The sequence below is a fragment of the Salvelinus fontinalis genome, chromosome 10 (assembly GCF_029448725.1).
Source record: "Salvelinus fontinalis isolate EN_2023a chromosome 10, ASM2944872v1, whole genome shotgun sequence".
NCBI lineage: Eukaryota > Metazoa > Chordata > Actinopteri > Salmoniformes > Salmonidae > Salvelinus > Salvelinus fontinalis.
Genome location: NC_074674.1, coordinates 4,801,763 through 4,817,261, shown reverse-complemented (window position 1 = coordinate 4,817,261; position 15,499 = coordinate 4,801,763). Strand labels below are relative to the sequence as shown.

Below are 15,499 nucleotides of genomic sequence, written 5' to 3'. Positions count from 1 at the left end.
ACCTGAAAGGCCACTATAGCAAGGAAGAAGCCACTGCTTCAAAACCGCCATAAAAAAGCCAGACTACGGATTGCAACTGCACATGGGGACAAAGATCGTACTTTTTGGAGAAATGTCCTCTGGTCTGATTAAAAAAAAAATAGAACTGTTTGGCCATAATGACCATCGTTTTGTTTGGAGGAAAAAAGGGGTGGCTTGCAAACCTAAGAACACCATCCCAACCATGAAGCACGGGGTGGCAGCATCATGTTGTGGGGGTGCTTTGCTGCAGGAGGGACAGGTGCACTACACAAAATAGATGGCATCATGAGGCAGGGAAATTATGTGGATATATTGAAGCAACATCTCAAGACATCAGTCAGGAAGTTAAAGCTTGGTCGCAAATGAGTCTTCCAAATGGACAATGACCCCAAGCATACTTCCAAAGCTGTGTCAAAATGGCCTAAGGACAACAAAGTCCAGGTATTGGAGTGGCCATCACAAAGCCCTGACCTCAATCCTATAGAAAATGTGTGGGCAGAACTAAAAAAGCGTGTGCGAGCAAGGAGGCCTACAAACCTGACTCCGTTACACCAGCTCTATCAGGAGGAATGGGCCAAAATTCACCCAACTTATTGTGGGAAGCTTGTGGAAGGCTACCCAAAACGTTTGACCCAAGTTAAACAATTTAAAGGCAATGCTACCAAATACTAATTGAGTGTATGCAAACGTCTAACCCACTGGGAATGTGATGAAAGAAATAAAAGCTGAAATAAATCCTTCTCTCTAGTATTATTCTGACATTTCACATTCTTAAAATAAAGTGGTGATCCTAACTGACCAAAAACAGGGAATTTTTACTAGGATTAAATATCAGGAATTGTGAAAAACTGAGTTTAAATGTATTTGTATGTAAACTTCCGATTTCAACTGTATTATATCGAATGACTTAACTGTACATTCGTTGTTTACAATTTAGGATACTCTAAAAACATACCTCACCAATAGCTATACAAATCGTATCTAATGTCCTTGTATTAATTCATTCCGACACAAGATTCGGATCTGTCCATGCAACTTCAAAGTTCAAACCAAGTTCAAAGAAAGTTGTGGGACACACGCACACACTCCCTGATCTGCAAAAGCGTCACTTTTCTTCTGAACAGGAAGCCTATTACAGTAAATGTACCCTACAAAAGCAAACCACTCATCCGGAGGCAGGATATCAGGGGAAAAATCAGGACAGGATACGACTGCCTTCCAATCAACCCAACTGTATTGTATTTCCATGCAGAATATTATTGGCCAAGTCTTCAGGAAAAGGTTGAATGAACGATTAACCACTTATTGGGGTGAAATATTGAATGATCAGTCCATTTAAATGTGTCTACCACTACTCTTTATACGTTGTGTACTGAAAGGAAGTGTTTGTGAAATACAACACATTACAGATATAACATACTTGTAAATAAATACAGAAGTTACATGGATTTGGTACTTGAAACAGAAAAAGAAAAAAAAACATCAAAAATTAATTTTGTAGCCTAATAGAAACATTTATTTTCATTCACATTAGATTCACATATTTAGTATTTAGGCTACTGTACATTGAGACTTTCATAACTTTGTCTCTCCCCACATCCAAATTAACTGTATTTTGTAGAATTCACATTTCATTAACAAAAACAAACTCTTCACAAAATATAGCTACATCAATATCATACACCCAAATACTGTTGGATCAAGTAAAGGCTGCCTCACCTTTTCAGGTTGAATTTGCTGCTACTTTAACAACTGAGCTTTTAGTTACTATGCTAGATATCTGAGCTGAACTACAATCCCATTTACAGACTAGATTAGTTCCAGTTAGAGTTTAGACCATATGAACCATTGCATTCATAACATGTGGTTACTCTAGCTACTGTCGGTGGTAGTGTTGCATTCTAGTCAGGTCTTTCAACATAAGCTCAAGTGGCTCAATCTAAATAAAGATCACAATGCAAACAAATGATATGTAATAAAGCGCAAAAATCTGTTCATAGTTGCTGCCCACCTGACTGAGAAAGAAAGGGTACGGCAGGTATAATTATTTGAAAACAAAACCTAATCCTGCATAGCAGGAGCTCAGAGTGACAGTTCCAGCCAGCTGTCGTAGAGCCCATGCACACATTCAGCCTGGACTGGACTGAGTCCATAGAAAGCAGCTCTGTACAGTATTGTACCAAACCCTTTGCCACAGCTTTCTGCTCAGGTCGTTAGATTCAGTATCAAGGCATCTGCTTAGAGTTAAGGGCCTTGTCGTTCACAGAGCAAGAGTGGAGGTGACAGGAATCTCCAGACTTAGAAATCTGCTTATGAAAATGTCAATATTTCATTTAAAGTAATGACATATCTTAATAATTTCCACCAGGCTTCATTTGCAAATGTATATCAATCAATTACAACTAATGAATATTACAATTTACGGAAAAAGGGTCATAGTACAATATTGCATTTTATTCTGTAGGGGTTTGGTATAACACTGAGCTGGGTTTCAAGTTAGAATAATCCAAATGATTTACTGTAAATTATTAATGAATATGTACAAATCTGCATAAATTGAAAAATATATATATAATTAGGCACTTGTTTAAAACAGTTCAGCATCCTGGAGCCCCCAATACAGATGCCTCTGACTTAAATAATGACCCTCACATCAGCCAGTAGCAGTCAGGTAGGAGAACTGAGTGAAACTTATTATTCACAACTTACTAGCAACTAAAGTACACCCTAAACTACTCCCATGACATAAAAATCACCACTGAAATTCATATTTATGTTTCCATGTTTTGAAAAAGAAAGGAAGCATGGCTCTTGAAACCCCCAACGACTCCCTGTGGGGTAAGGGCAACAATGAAAACCTCGACATATAAATACAGAGTAAATAAATACATAAATATTGGATGTACTTTTTAAAATATACAAATACATGAATGGGCAAAGGAGAAAGAGGCAGGCATGGGTAAAGACCACCACTTAACACAACCCATTTTGCTTTTCAATGCAGGGGTTGTTCAAGACCAAGGGATGGCTAGACAGAAAAAGGGAGCGCTTGGCCTCTAGAGTCTGTTGCGTCTGGGATCGGAGAAGGGATCTGAAAAGGGATCGGAGAAGGGATCTGAGAAAGGCGGGGGGGGAGGTGGGGGGAGGGTCACAGTGGGTTCAGGGGGGTCGTCCATGGGCAGGACCAGACGTGTTCCCCTGATGACCAGTTCATGCTCCCCAAACGCCAGCTCCTGGTCCAGGGCCTCCTCCGAGGTTATGCCCATGGTGGAGGCAGACAGGTGTTTATGGTTGGTGGTGAGGGTGCCCGATGCATCGGTGCTCACTGTGACGTCACCATACATGGTTGCATTGCCATCATTCAGGACCAGTTCGTCAGAATCATCATTGTGCTGGTGCCCTTCATTCTAGAGAGAGAAGGAATCATGAACCACTACGTACGTGCATGCGTGCGTGCGTGCGTGCGTGCGTGTACTCACCTCATATGCCTGAGTGCTGGTGAGACAGCGAGCCAAGGGGCCACAGCAGGCAGGCAGGGTGGCAGTGAGGGGTGGGCCGCTGTGAGTCAACAGGGGTTTCAGGTAGCTGGAGAAGGCTGCAGTCAAGGGATCTAATCCTCAGGGGTCTCTAAACGCTGTTACAAACTGGGTGGTTTGAGCCCTGAATGCTGATTGGCTGACAGACGTGGTATATCAGACCGTATATCACAGGTATGACAAAACATTTATTTTTACTGTTCTAATTACGTTGGTAACTAGTTTGTAATAGGAATAAGGCACCTCAGGGGTTTGTGATATTATGGCCAATATACCATGGCTAAGGGCTGTATTAAGGCACTCCGTGTTGCATCGAGCATGAGAACAGCCCTTAGTCGTGGTATATTGGCCATATCTCGGGCCTTACTGCTTAATTATAGTAGTCTGAACCCAATCACCATTAATAAAGGAATAACCTCTAGAAAAGGCATTTAGTGGCTTGTCATATTTTCATTGAGGAATGTGTATCACATGAACTGACTTGCCTTCACTTTTCAAAGAGTGGCCTCTAGTGTATAATTAAGCAATAAGGCCCGAGGGGGTGTGGTACATGGCCAATATACCGCAGATAATCCCCACTGAACAGTGTTTCCTCAATGGTTGGTCCAAGTTGAAGACTGGATTGTTATGGCTTCATCTAATGACTCACAACCACATTCTAAAGGCTTTAGGTGTGACATGTAGCAGATAAAGGATACGTATTGTCGAAATTGTACCATATTCTAAAAGGCCAGGCACTCTCGTGTTTGGTGTTCCTATGTTGCGTTCCATCCGAAACAGTCACCTGCTCAAAGACATAAAAGTGAGCATGTGACTTTTGTAATACCATAACGGCACAACCACAACCTCCAATTGTGCACTATTCCTATTCTTTTGTCCACACAATGCTACCCTGTAAACCGACTTCTGCTGTCCTTTAGAAGCAAATCTCAGAATCATGGACAATCAGATGGTTGGTTACTTACTGAGCTGTCTTGGTCCGAGTCCACTCCCACACTAGCACCAACACAAGGATGAGAATGTGTAAGAAGAACATACAGTAGAGGTACACATCCATCTATCTAATCGAGGCTTAATGATCAAACTAGTGGTGAAAGTTGTGACCTCTAGGTGAGACTCACCGTATACTCATGAAGGAGAGCATTGGGGTGGTGCCGCCTCCACACACCCACACAGTGAAGAAGACGATCAGCAGGGTGGTGGAGAACATCATCTGCCGGGCGTACGTGGCCGTGTCCCGGATGGAGAGGGCAAAGGTCATAGCCCCCCGCAGGCCTGATCAACAGATATCAGAGGACAATGAAATGAGAGAAAACTACACCGCAAACATGATCCACAGACATCAATCATTCAACTCCTTCTAGTACAGGACAACTACAGACAGCCTCCTACCTGCAAACATCATAACATGTTGGAAGTTAGATCCAATTTTGTTTTTACGGCCCAAATTGAGGAAGAAAGAGAGGGGGTAGATGTTGGCTGCCCTGCCAAGGAATACTGCAATCTGGTAGGGGACAGCAGTTAAGGAAAGTGGCTTCTGGATGGGAAAAACTACATGCAGTTATAATTAAAGATATTACATTGGCTGTATAAAACTTTTTTTTTTTGCCTCTCTCTCTCTGTGTGTTTTTTAGGATACAAATGCTCCAATGATGAACCAGGGGTTGAACACATGGGACTGGAAGGAGAACAGCGTCAGGCCCATATAGGAAAATATGAAATTCTCTGCCAGAAAGTTCAGGAGCTCAAATAGCTTTGGGACGAGAGACAAAAACAATATCAACCAAAATAAACAATTTAATAGCGTAAATGTAAATTCAAATGTTAGGCCAAGCATTGTCTAACAAAAACCTACAGCATGGTTTACGGCAAATAGACCGGTATGTGTTCCAGTACCTGTTTGGTCCTGTCCTGGGAGTCAGGAGAAAGGTTGTTGAAAGTGTAGTGAGCCTGGGTCATCCCACAGAACAACACGGCCACCACACCTGCACGAGAAAGTCCACACAGATCAGCATGTGATGGGGACTCACCTATGTAAGCTTGAAACCGTGTGTGTACGTGTGTGTGTGTGTGTGTGTGTGTATGTATGTAAACACTGCATTAGTTACCAGTCATTTCACAGGCCTCGGCCAGCAGGAAAGTGCTCCAGGACATGAGGAAGAAGAGGGCCGTCTCCAGCAGGGGGAAATCACGCAGCTTAGTGAACTTGGTGACGTGACGAGCGACAGGTCAAGGAACAGATCAGGAACTTCAATCCATCACAGAAACATCACAACTTTCAAGGATGAGATAATACGATAACATAGCAAACGCGTTACTCTTGGAGAATAGAAGCTGTAATGCCTTTAAAAAACAGCAAATTGCCTTAGATAAAGCAGATTAGCAGACTTTCAATTATTTTTATCTACAAAATTCACAGGCTTTTCTTTTGAATGAATGCCATCCCCTGGCATGAAGGTGGCAAAAGGATATCAGTGCAGTCATGACTCCGGTGGCCACACCAAGGGCAAGGGATCCACTGAAGACCCCAAGGAACACACCAAAAGACTTGATCATGGCTGTTGCGTCGAATGTGTGGCTGTTGTCCCCGGCTGGCTGATAGGCACCTATGGAGCTGTAACCAGTGCAGACACATGGAGCCAAAGACAGGTGTAAGCGTTAGGAGGCTCTACTACTAATGACTCACATGTTTACAATGCAAAAGGGAAAATGAAAGGGATAATGTGAAGACATCAGTAAGATACAGTATCTCTGCAACATCTGTACATGGGTCATTCCACAAAATAAGTCCCTTTTGTGTCCCTTTTATATTTTTAGTAGAAATTGTGCACCAATATTGAATTCTACATTTTATATTAAATGAAGTGCCCTTTAATATATGGAATTTACAATAAATCTGAATAAAGACTTGCTAAAGTGCCAAATTCTGCATTTTGACATGTCTCTCTGTGCATGCTCTGACTTCTAGGAAGATTTTAGCCCACTTAACCCAAACATTTCTCCAAGTTTTCATCATCATTGTAAAGCCCTAGTTATTTTGTTGCTTTGACAAAGTCATTTCATGAAATTATTTATTTAATGTGATTAATTTGAAAGCAACTGTCCAGTGTTTTACATGAAATATGACATTTAATTAAATTACAATAGGAGTGAAATAGTTTCCTTAAAAATACTTAAAAAAATATACGAAACAAAAATAAACACAACATTTAAAGTGTTGGTCCCATGTTTCATGAGCTGAAATACAAGATGCCCAAAATGTTCCATACACACAAATAGCTTATTTCTCTAAAATTGTGGTCACAAATTTGTTTACATCTGTGTTAGTGAGCATTTCTCCTTTGCCAAGATATCTATCAGGTGGATGGGTTGAGGTATATAAAGAATCGGATTAAACAGCAGATTCATTACACAGGTGCACCTTGTGCTGGGGACAACAAAAGGCCACTCAAACGTTCCATTTTTTCACACAACGTCTCAAGTTTTGAAGGAGCATGCAATTGGCATGCTGACTGCAGGAATGTACAACAGAGCAGTTATCAGAGAATTTAAAGTTCATATCTCTACCATAAGTCAACTCCAAGGTCATTTTAGAGAATTTGGCAGTACATCCAACCAGCCTAATAACCACAGACCACGTATAACCACGCCAGCCCAGGACCTCCACATCCGGCTTGTTCACATGCGGGATCATCTGAGGAGGGAGTGCGGAGGAGAATTGCTGTCTGTAATAAAAGCCCTTTTGTGGAGATAAACTCATTCCGATTGGCTGGGCCTGGCTCCCCAGCATATTTTCTGTGTTGGAATGGTGTGGACGTCAATAAGAAACTCCAATCATACAATGTCAGTTGAGCTGTTGCTCCCGCTCACCTCACTTTTACAGGTATAAATTCTTCCTTACGCGGAGCGTGAAGTGCAACGCGCCAAGTGACCTCACTCATATTATCATAGAACTGGAGTTAAGTAACCTTACGTTTTATTTCAAATAATCGTTTAGTCACTCAGTATGGGACATTGCCAACTCCCATAGCGCTCGCATACCCCCCCGAAGCCAGGAAGTCTAGACAGACTCAACTCTCAGAGGTCCCGACTCCCAGCACACCTGTGCCGGCAAGATCAGTAAAACCTATGGAGGAATAAGGGGGAGTTCCCCTAAATGTTGCATGAATCTGCTTGAACAGAGATTCCATTAACTATGCCCATGACACAACCACACCTCTGGTAGAATGAGTTCTGAAGCCCTCCAGAGGTGGTCAACCCTTACTATTATATGCCCTATAATAGCCTACACTGATCCAAAAGGGTAAAAACTTGGCGAGAAATGGGTCTCCCTGCGTGGGGATGCGCCAAACACACAAAAAGCTGGTCTCTCTTCCTGTCCATGTAGAAGCGCAAAACAAGCGCAAGACACAAGCAGTGGAATCACTGTTCCTTCATGGGGGAAAACAGCAGTAGGCACAAAAAAGGGTTTAGGTTGAAGTAACCTTGGATAATCCCAGGGCAAGGTACAGGCACGAGTGGTGAAACTGACAGAGCGTGCGGCTCACTCACCCACTTTGTGGCTGTAATGACTAAGGAAATGTCCTCGCTTTCCAGAGGCTCCCAACGGTGACTGTAAAAGTACCTAAAGTACAACAGAAAGTTCCCAGGGTGGGACTAGCTGTTTGGGTTCTGGGCGTAGGCGACGTGCGCCCTTCATACGGCAGGCAGAGATGGCAGCCAAATACACCTGTATAGTGGAAAAAGCTTTTCCCTTGTCCTGTAGAAGCAGAGAGCCTCTGGAAGAGCAAAGAAAGGGAATGATCCCCCAAAAAAGTAGCTGAATTCCTACGCTCGACAGTGAATCCTCACGGGTTCGCCTATGAACAGTTTAGCAGGAAAGCAGTAGTCCAAAGTCGATGCTAAGGAGAGTATGAAGAAGTATTACGACCTCATAAGGAAGAACTGAAGTGAGATGAGGGAGCGACAGCGCCTTAAAGGTGCAGGGTCCCCCCTATTGGCTGTCGCTCCAGTCTGTCTATGACAGACGTTGTGTGATAGGAGTTCCTTAATGATCACCCCCCTCAACGAAGGCGTTACCCATACTGAGTGACTCAGCGATTATTTGAAATAGAACTCTCGTTTTGATGTGGTGAAACATTGAAATAATAGTCAAATCATAGTGTAAAAGCAGGTGAGCTGTCATAATCTTTTTGGCCATTTTCTCGTGTTTTGTAGTGAAAAACTGAGTGAGTCGAGCATAACACGTCAACATTGGTTACCCATAGATAGTCAGGCAAGACATTTTTTAGCAATGAATTGTTTTTTGTGAAGCTTTACATTCCATTGCCTCTCCTGTTGCACACAACAAGCTTCCATTCCCCTGTAACAAGGGGATTTATGGACAATGTAAGACGAAATCATCAACCCTGTTAATTGATTTGGCACTTACTAAAATTTTTATTTTCTCTCAACCAAGTCACACTACCCAAAAGGGACTCATTTCGTGGAACGACCCACATCTTTTGTATTTACAGCACAAAAGTCTGGGGAGGTGCTTACCATGTCTACATAGCTAGCAGCTATGCCTACAACACAGTTATAAGAGCCTCTCCTTCCAAAACTGAGGGGGAAATTATCATTTGACAAACAAATCCCAACCTATAGGAACCCAACTCCACTCCACACAGGTCTCTTGATCATTGAATGGTGTGAGAACAGATTGATTAAAAGGTCTGACTTGGCATAGGCTAATTAAATTGCTAATCTAGATGCTAATTAAGAAAGATGCTGATTGTAAACCCTACAAGGACTGCAGTTGGGTTCTACACACTCTTAATGACCACAACGGCAAAAAACCTGCACAGCAAACAAGAGCAATATAGAGAAACTTAACAGAGAACTACACACACTGAAAAAAGGTAATCAACCAACACGTAGGCTACACCCGTTCTACCTGAACAGCAAATCACCAGCGCATACTCCCTTACAAGAGGAATGATGTTTTCCACAACGCCCACTTTTAAGCCTGGTATTTACTATCAATAAGTACACAAGGTACCAAAAACAACGCCATCTGCTGTGCTGAGCAGGTCTTCAGTAGGGGTCACAACATAAGAACAGTCCGTTGTTGTAACCACTTAGGCCTTACTCAAGGACCTGTTTTCATTAGCTGGTAATTTGCTGAGCCTACAGTAACCTAAAGTAGCAGGGGGGATGTGGTATAGTAAAGCTGGGTGAGGCAGACTATAACCATAGCCCACCTAGGGGGGATCCCCTGTTCCTCTACCAATGCTGTGGTCTCTCCATGGCCATGCTGGGCCTGCCTGCTCTGCTTTTCGTAATGCAGAAGAACTCTGTATACAGGTGGCCAGTAAAATGTGAGGGGTGGGGTTAGTGTCTGCACAAAGTCAACACATCTACAAACACCAATGAAAGTGACAGGATTGGACAACATAGACAAGAAGATGAGGAGAGGTGCTCAATGTGATGTTACTGTGTGTGGTGCTCATTGAAATGTTGAAAAGGACGGAGACTTACGAAGACAGAACTATGGCCACAGCGTCGTTGAGTACACTCTCTCCAAACATAAGGGCGTACAGGTCCACATCCACCTTCAGCTCGTTGAATATGGCAAGTACTGTCACTGTGGGAGCAACAGCAGGAACGTCACATACATACTCATACTCCATATGATTGCAATGTAGGCTAATCCGAATGCTTAAAATCGCTAACACAAAGGCTAAAGTAGTTAATAAAACTGTTCAATGGAGTTTACAGCTAAAGCATATTGTAGCACTGTGTACAGAATAGGCCCCTCAAACTCAACTATAGACCTCGAAGCCAGTTCCACTGCTTTTTCCCATTGTTCCCCTCTAAAGGATTCAACATGCTTCGATTGTGCTCGCATACCCCTTTAAAAAGACCTTCGCTTGAAATTTGACAAAGTGGCAATAGTACTGTTTGTCCATCTTGAGATGCCGTAGCCAGTATACACTTCCTCAAGAGTCAGAATTAATCTAAAATAACTCAAGAAAGATGTAATTAATTTTGACGTTTGTGCCGAGGAGATCTTAGTGGCGCAATTTTACATATAACTGAGATGTCTGGTGCAGTAATTCTCAAGTGAAAAAATGTGCATGAAAATGAGTCTCTCATTGAATGACAACAAACACTTGAATAATTCCTACTGTTGACCAATCACAAACGTAAGGGCGTAGACTTCGCCTACCAACTTCGGCTACAAACTTCGGCTTGCCTCGAGAAAAAATGTTGTGCGCACGAACAGCTGGAAAAACCCTTGCCGAAGACCAAAAACTTCACAAAATGTCATCACAATATACGCACAAACTGTTCCGAACTGATTTGGATGGGAAGCTTGCGGATGTCTTTAAAATCGGGCACTGATTTAGACCTGGGACACCAGGTGGGCATAATTATTTATTAGGTAGAACAAAAAAGCATCAGGCTCCGGACCTCGTAGGGTAAGAGTTGAATAGCCCTGGTATAGGCTATGCTAGTCAGGGTGAGGATGATTACCTGGGTCTGTGGCTGAGACAATGGCACCAAAAAAGAGGCAGTCAGTAAAGAAAAAGTCCCCTCCCAACTGCCCAACCGCCTTCATTAATGTCACACAGCCATACATAACCAGCCTGTAAGAAAAAAGAGAGTGATTAATCACGTAAACAGAACAAAAAAAGACCACAATTAGGGGGAATTTCACAAAATGTAATCCATAGAAAGGTCCTTTGTAGAAAGGATTGTCGACATATATTTGAAATGTATATCTAAAAGCATAATTAAGAAATTATTTATCAAAGTTGGCATATTTATGACATTTTGACCTTACCCAGGCCTCCTTTAAGACTCCATAATGTTTCACCCAAGACCGTTATTAGTTCATAATTTCAACAGGTTTGAATCTTTAAGTTGATGGCAAATCACCCACAAATGTGTGTCTACTTCCATCTGCTACAACAGAGGTTCCCAAAATGCACGAGAGGGTACTTCAGGGTTATTCCAGGCAGAGCAAAATTCAGTTGGTGGTACAGTAACCAAAAAAGGTTGGGAACCACTGTGCTATAACACAAAGCTGAAACCACTCCAAAATAACCTGTGTTTCCCCTATATTCATTTAGCAGTGGCAACGGAGTTAGAAAGGACGCCTGTATCTTTGTATTGACTGGGTGTATTGATACACCATCCAAAGTGTAATTAATAATTACACCATGCTCATAGGAATATTCAATGTCTGCTTTTTTATTTTTTACCCATCTACCAATACGTGCCCTTCTTAGCGAGGCATTGAAAACATCCCTGGTCTTTGTGGTTGAATCCGTGTTTGAAATTCACTGCTCAACTGAGGTACCTTACAGATAATTGTATGTGTGGGGTACAGAGATGAGGTAGTCATTTAAAAACATGTTAAAACACTATTATTGCACACAGAGTGAGCACATGCTCACACCTTTTGACCGTTTTAAAGAAATGGGCTCACCCAATGACAAAAGTTGATATGACTGTCCCCATGAAAGCATAGGCAAGGATGGACCCCAGATTCCTGAAGAAGTGTCGCTGAAACACATTGGAGGTGTAGGGGAGACAACAAAATAGTATTCCAGTTAAGTATACAGAAGACTTTTCTATGGTGCCGGCTAGAGGTCGACCGATTAATCGTAATGGTCGATTAATAAAGGCCGATTTCAAGTTTTCATAACAATCGGAAATCGGTAATTTTGGATGCCGATTTTACCAACTTTTTTTTTACACCTTTATTTAACTAGGCAAGTCAGTTAAGAACTCATTCTTATTTTCAATGACAGCCTAGGAACGGTGGGTTAACTGCCTTGTTCAGGGGCAGAACGACAGAATTTTACCTTGTCAGCTCAGGGATTCAATCTTGCAACCTTACGGTTAACTAGTCCAACGCTCTAACCACCTGCCTCACAAGGAGCCTGCCTGTTACACGAATGCAGTAAGAAGCCATGGTAAGTCGCTAACTAGCATTAAACTTATCTTATAAAAAACAATCAATCATAATCACTAGTTATAACTACACATGGCTGATGATATTACTAGTTTATCTAGCGTGTCCTGCGTTGCATATAATCGATGCAGTGCGCATTCGCGAAAAAGGACTGTCGTTGCTCCAACATGTACCTAACCATAAACATCAATGCCTTTCTTAAAATCAATACACAGAAGTATATATTTTTAAACCTGCATATTTAGCTAAAAGAAATCCAGGTTAGCAGGCAATATTAACCAGGTGAAATTGTGTCACTTCTCTTGCGTTCATTGCACGCAGAGTCAGAATATATGCAACAGTTTGGGCCGCCTGGCTCATTGCGAACTAATTTGCCAGAATTTTACGTAATTATGACATAACATTGAAGGTTGCGCAATGTAACAGAAATATTTTGACTTATGGATGCCACCCGTTAGATAAAATACGGAACAGTTCTGTATTTCACTGAAAGAATAAACGTTTTGTTTTCGAGATTATAGTTTCCGGATTCGACCATATTAATGACGTAAGGCTCGTATGTCTGTGTGTAAATATGCTATAATTAAGTCTATGATTTGATAGAGCAGTCTGACTGAGCGATGGTAGGCACCAGCAGGCTCGTAAGCAATAATTCAAACAGCACTTTCGTGAGTTTTGCCAGCAGCTCTTCGCAATGCTTCAAGCATTGTGCTGTTTATGACTTCAAGCCTATCAACTCCCGAGATTAGGGTGGTGTAACCAATGTGAAATGGCTAGCTAGTTAGCGGGGTGCGCGCTAATAGCGTTTCAAACGTCACTCGCTCTGAGACTTGGAGTAGTTGTTCCCCTTGCTCTGCATGGATAACGCTGCTTCGAGGGTGGCTGTTGTCAATGTGTTCCTGGTTCGAGCCCAGGTAGCGGCGAGGAGAGGGATGGAAGCTATACTGTTACACTGGCAATACTAAAGTGCCTATAAGAACATCCAATAGTCAAAGGTATATGAAATACAAATCGTATAGAGAGAAATAGTCCTATAATTCCTGTAATAACTACAACCTAAAACTTCTTACCTGGGAATATTGAAGACTCATGTTAAAAGGAACCATCAGCTTTCATATGTTCTCATGTTCTGAGCAAGGAACTTAAACGTTAGCTTTCTTACATGGCACATATTGCACTTTTACTTTCTTCTCCAACACTTTGTTTTTGCATTATTTAACCCAATTGAACATGTTTCATTATTTATTTGATGCTAAATTGATTTTATTGATGTATTATATTAAGTTAAAATAAGTGTTCATTCAGTATTGTAATTGTCATTATTATTATTATTATTATTTTTAAATCGGACGAATAATCGGTATCGGCTTTTTTTGGGGGGTCTTCCAATAATCGGTATCGGTGTTGAAAAATCATAATCGGTCGACCTCTAGTGTCGGCACACAGTCTTCAAGCCATGAAGTATCTTACCCGCTTCAAGCTGTAGCCAGCATGGAAGATGATTGGAGGCAGCAAAATGTTGAAAAATACTTCAGGGTCAAAGGTCACCTTGCAGAAAATAATGAAAAGTTAAGAGAACTAATCAACCCATACTGTAACAATCTATACACAATCTATGCCGAATCGCTCCTCTGCAGGCAGCTCAAAGCTTATCAGACAACATCCAGCCCGTGTTAATGATTGTAGACTTTGTCACACAAGTATTAAATAGCTCCCTTTCCTATTCCTCATTCATTACACCACTGACCTGGAAAAATGAAAATGGGAAAAAGCAATATGATGGCCATCAAGTATTTTCAGCCATCAGTGGTCATGATTGGGAGACAGTGAAATGAGACCATTTCAGAGTAGACTACCATCCAGGTCTAGGACCATCCAGTCTGCTGGTAATGTGTGTGTGTAAATTGACAGTGAGTGAAAGAGTACTGTACCTTCCTGAGCATCTCATCATCCTGCACGTCATGCCCCTTGACGGTGCTGACTTCACCCTTCAGTGTGTACTCATAAAAGCGCCCGCTGACGTTGACCAGAAGAGTTGCTGGGCTGGCATTCACACTGCAGTTCATAGTCACATTGTTCATATTTCGTGGCACATGAACCCCAAAACGAAGGATCACCCCCACCAGCAGACCTGAGGAGTGGACAGCGATAGAGGCCAGTCAGATACAGGTCAGGCAGACATTCAGATGCAAAGGGGTGTCAAATACATCTTATCAATAAATGGCAAGTACAAGTTAATATGGGCATAATGCATGTAAGCCAAGGCATGCTATTTCATTGCCATCTTGCAACGATGTGACATGAACTGTAGGATGTAGCTCCCTCAGTGTTGTCATTCTGCATTATATAGCTAACGTTAGCTAGCTAGCTAGCTACAGAGTTCACGAAGGTCCTCACCATAGATCATTGCCAGTCCTGTTTCGTGTAGAAACCTGAAGCGACGGTGTTTAAACAACCAAATGGTTAAAATAGTGAGAGTTAAGAGCATTATGAAAATAAGAAGGTTGGCACTGTCTTGTCTATGGCTTTCCTCAGCCCTCCTCTCCGTAGCAGAATTGTCCATAGCAGTATTCTCGCCTTGACTACCCACTAAAAGAAATGTAAACAGAGAAAGTAAAACAAACAATGTCTTCGACGCCTTTAGAGCAGAACTTGGTTTTAGTCCCATGATTAGACAGTGATGACTATCAGACACCAGATAGCTGAGTTGGTAGCTAGCTGGCTGGACTAGTATTCTGACAGCAGCAAAAAATTATGGCGTCACTGTCGTATGGTAATGAGGAAACCTTCAAAATAAATGCCCACATTTCAAAACATTGCAATGTGAACAACTCATTTAAAAGATATTCAATTTTAATCAATGTCCATTTTTATGGTGCCTATAAGCCTATGCAAAAAGGAATTTATGAAAAGAATTAGACATATATACAGTACCAGTCAAATGTTTGGACACACCTACTCATTCAAGGGTTTTTCA

The 15,499-nt window shown here is 41.9% G+C and overlaps 1 protein-coding gene across 2 annotated transcripts; it reads right to left on the bottom strand.

The window, feature by feature from the left end:
• Window positions 1–1,233: 1,233 nt before the first annotated feature.
• On the bottom strand, window positions 1,234–15,276 carry LOC129863457 (sodium/hydrogen exchanger 6-like). 2 transcript variants are annotated; one of them, XM_055935472.1, is made up of 16 exons: window positions 14,920–15,276; window positions 14,454–14,653; window positions 13,993–14,070; window positions 12,034–12,110; window positions 11,076–11,188; window positions 10,077–10,182; window positions 6,030–6,171; window positions 5,666–5,771; window positions 5,454–5,542; window positions 5,197–5,310; window positions 4,950–5,061; window positions 4,679–4,832; window positions 4,523–4,553; window positions 4,256–4,344; window positions 3,501–3,606; window positions 1,234–3,428 (listed from the first exon to the last, which is right to left on the bottom strand). In XM_055935472.1, exons 1-16 carry the CDS (start codon window positions 15,188–15,190, stop codon window positions 3,078–3,080), a joined length of 2,139 nt encoding a protein of 712 aa, XP_055791447.1. In that variant the 5' UTR covers window positions 15,191–15,276; the 3' UTR covers window positions 1,234–3,077. The 2 variants fall into 2 exon arrangements, with proteins under 2 accessions (XP_055791447.1, XP_055791448.1); XM_055935473.1 differs by having other exon boundaries at window positions 4,256–4,341.
• Between the last annotated feature and the right edge of the window lie 223 nt (window positions 15,277–15,499).

Bases quoted from the DNA above. Each gene is read 5' to 3' on its own strand.
- LOC129863457 (XM_055935472.1), bottom strand. From the start codon at position 15,190: ATGGGACTAAAACCAAGTTCTGCTCTAAAGGCGTCGAAGACATTGTTT. The intron at 14,071-14,453 runs GTACAGTACTCT...ATTTTCTGCAAG, and splicing joins ATGATGAGATGCTCAGGAAG to GTGACCTTTGACCCTGAAGT. The intron at 3,607-4,255 runs GTATCCTTTATC...AGCCTTCTCCAG, and splicing joins TGGTACAATTTCGACAATAC to CTACCTGAAACCCCTGTTGA.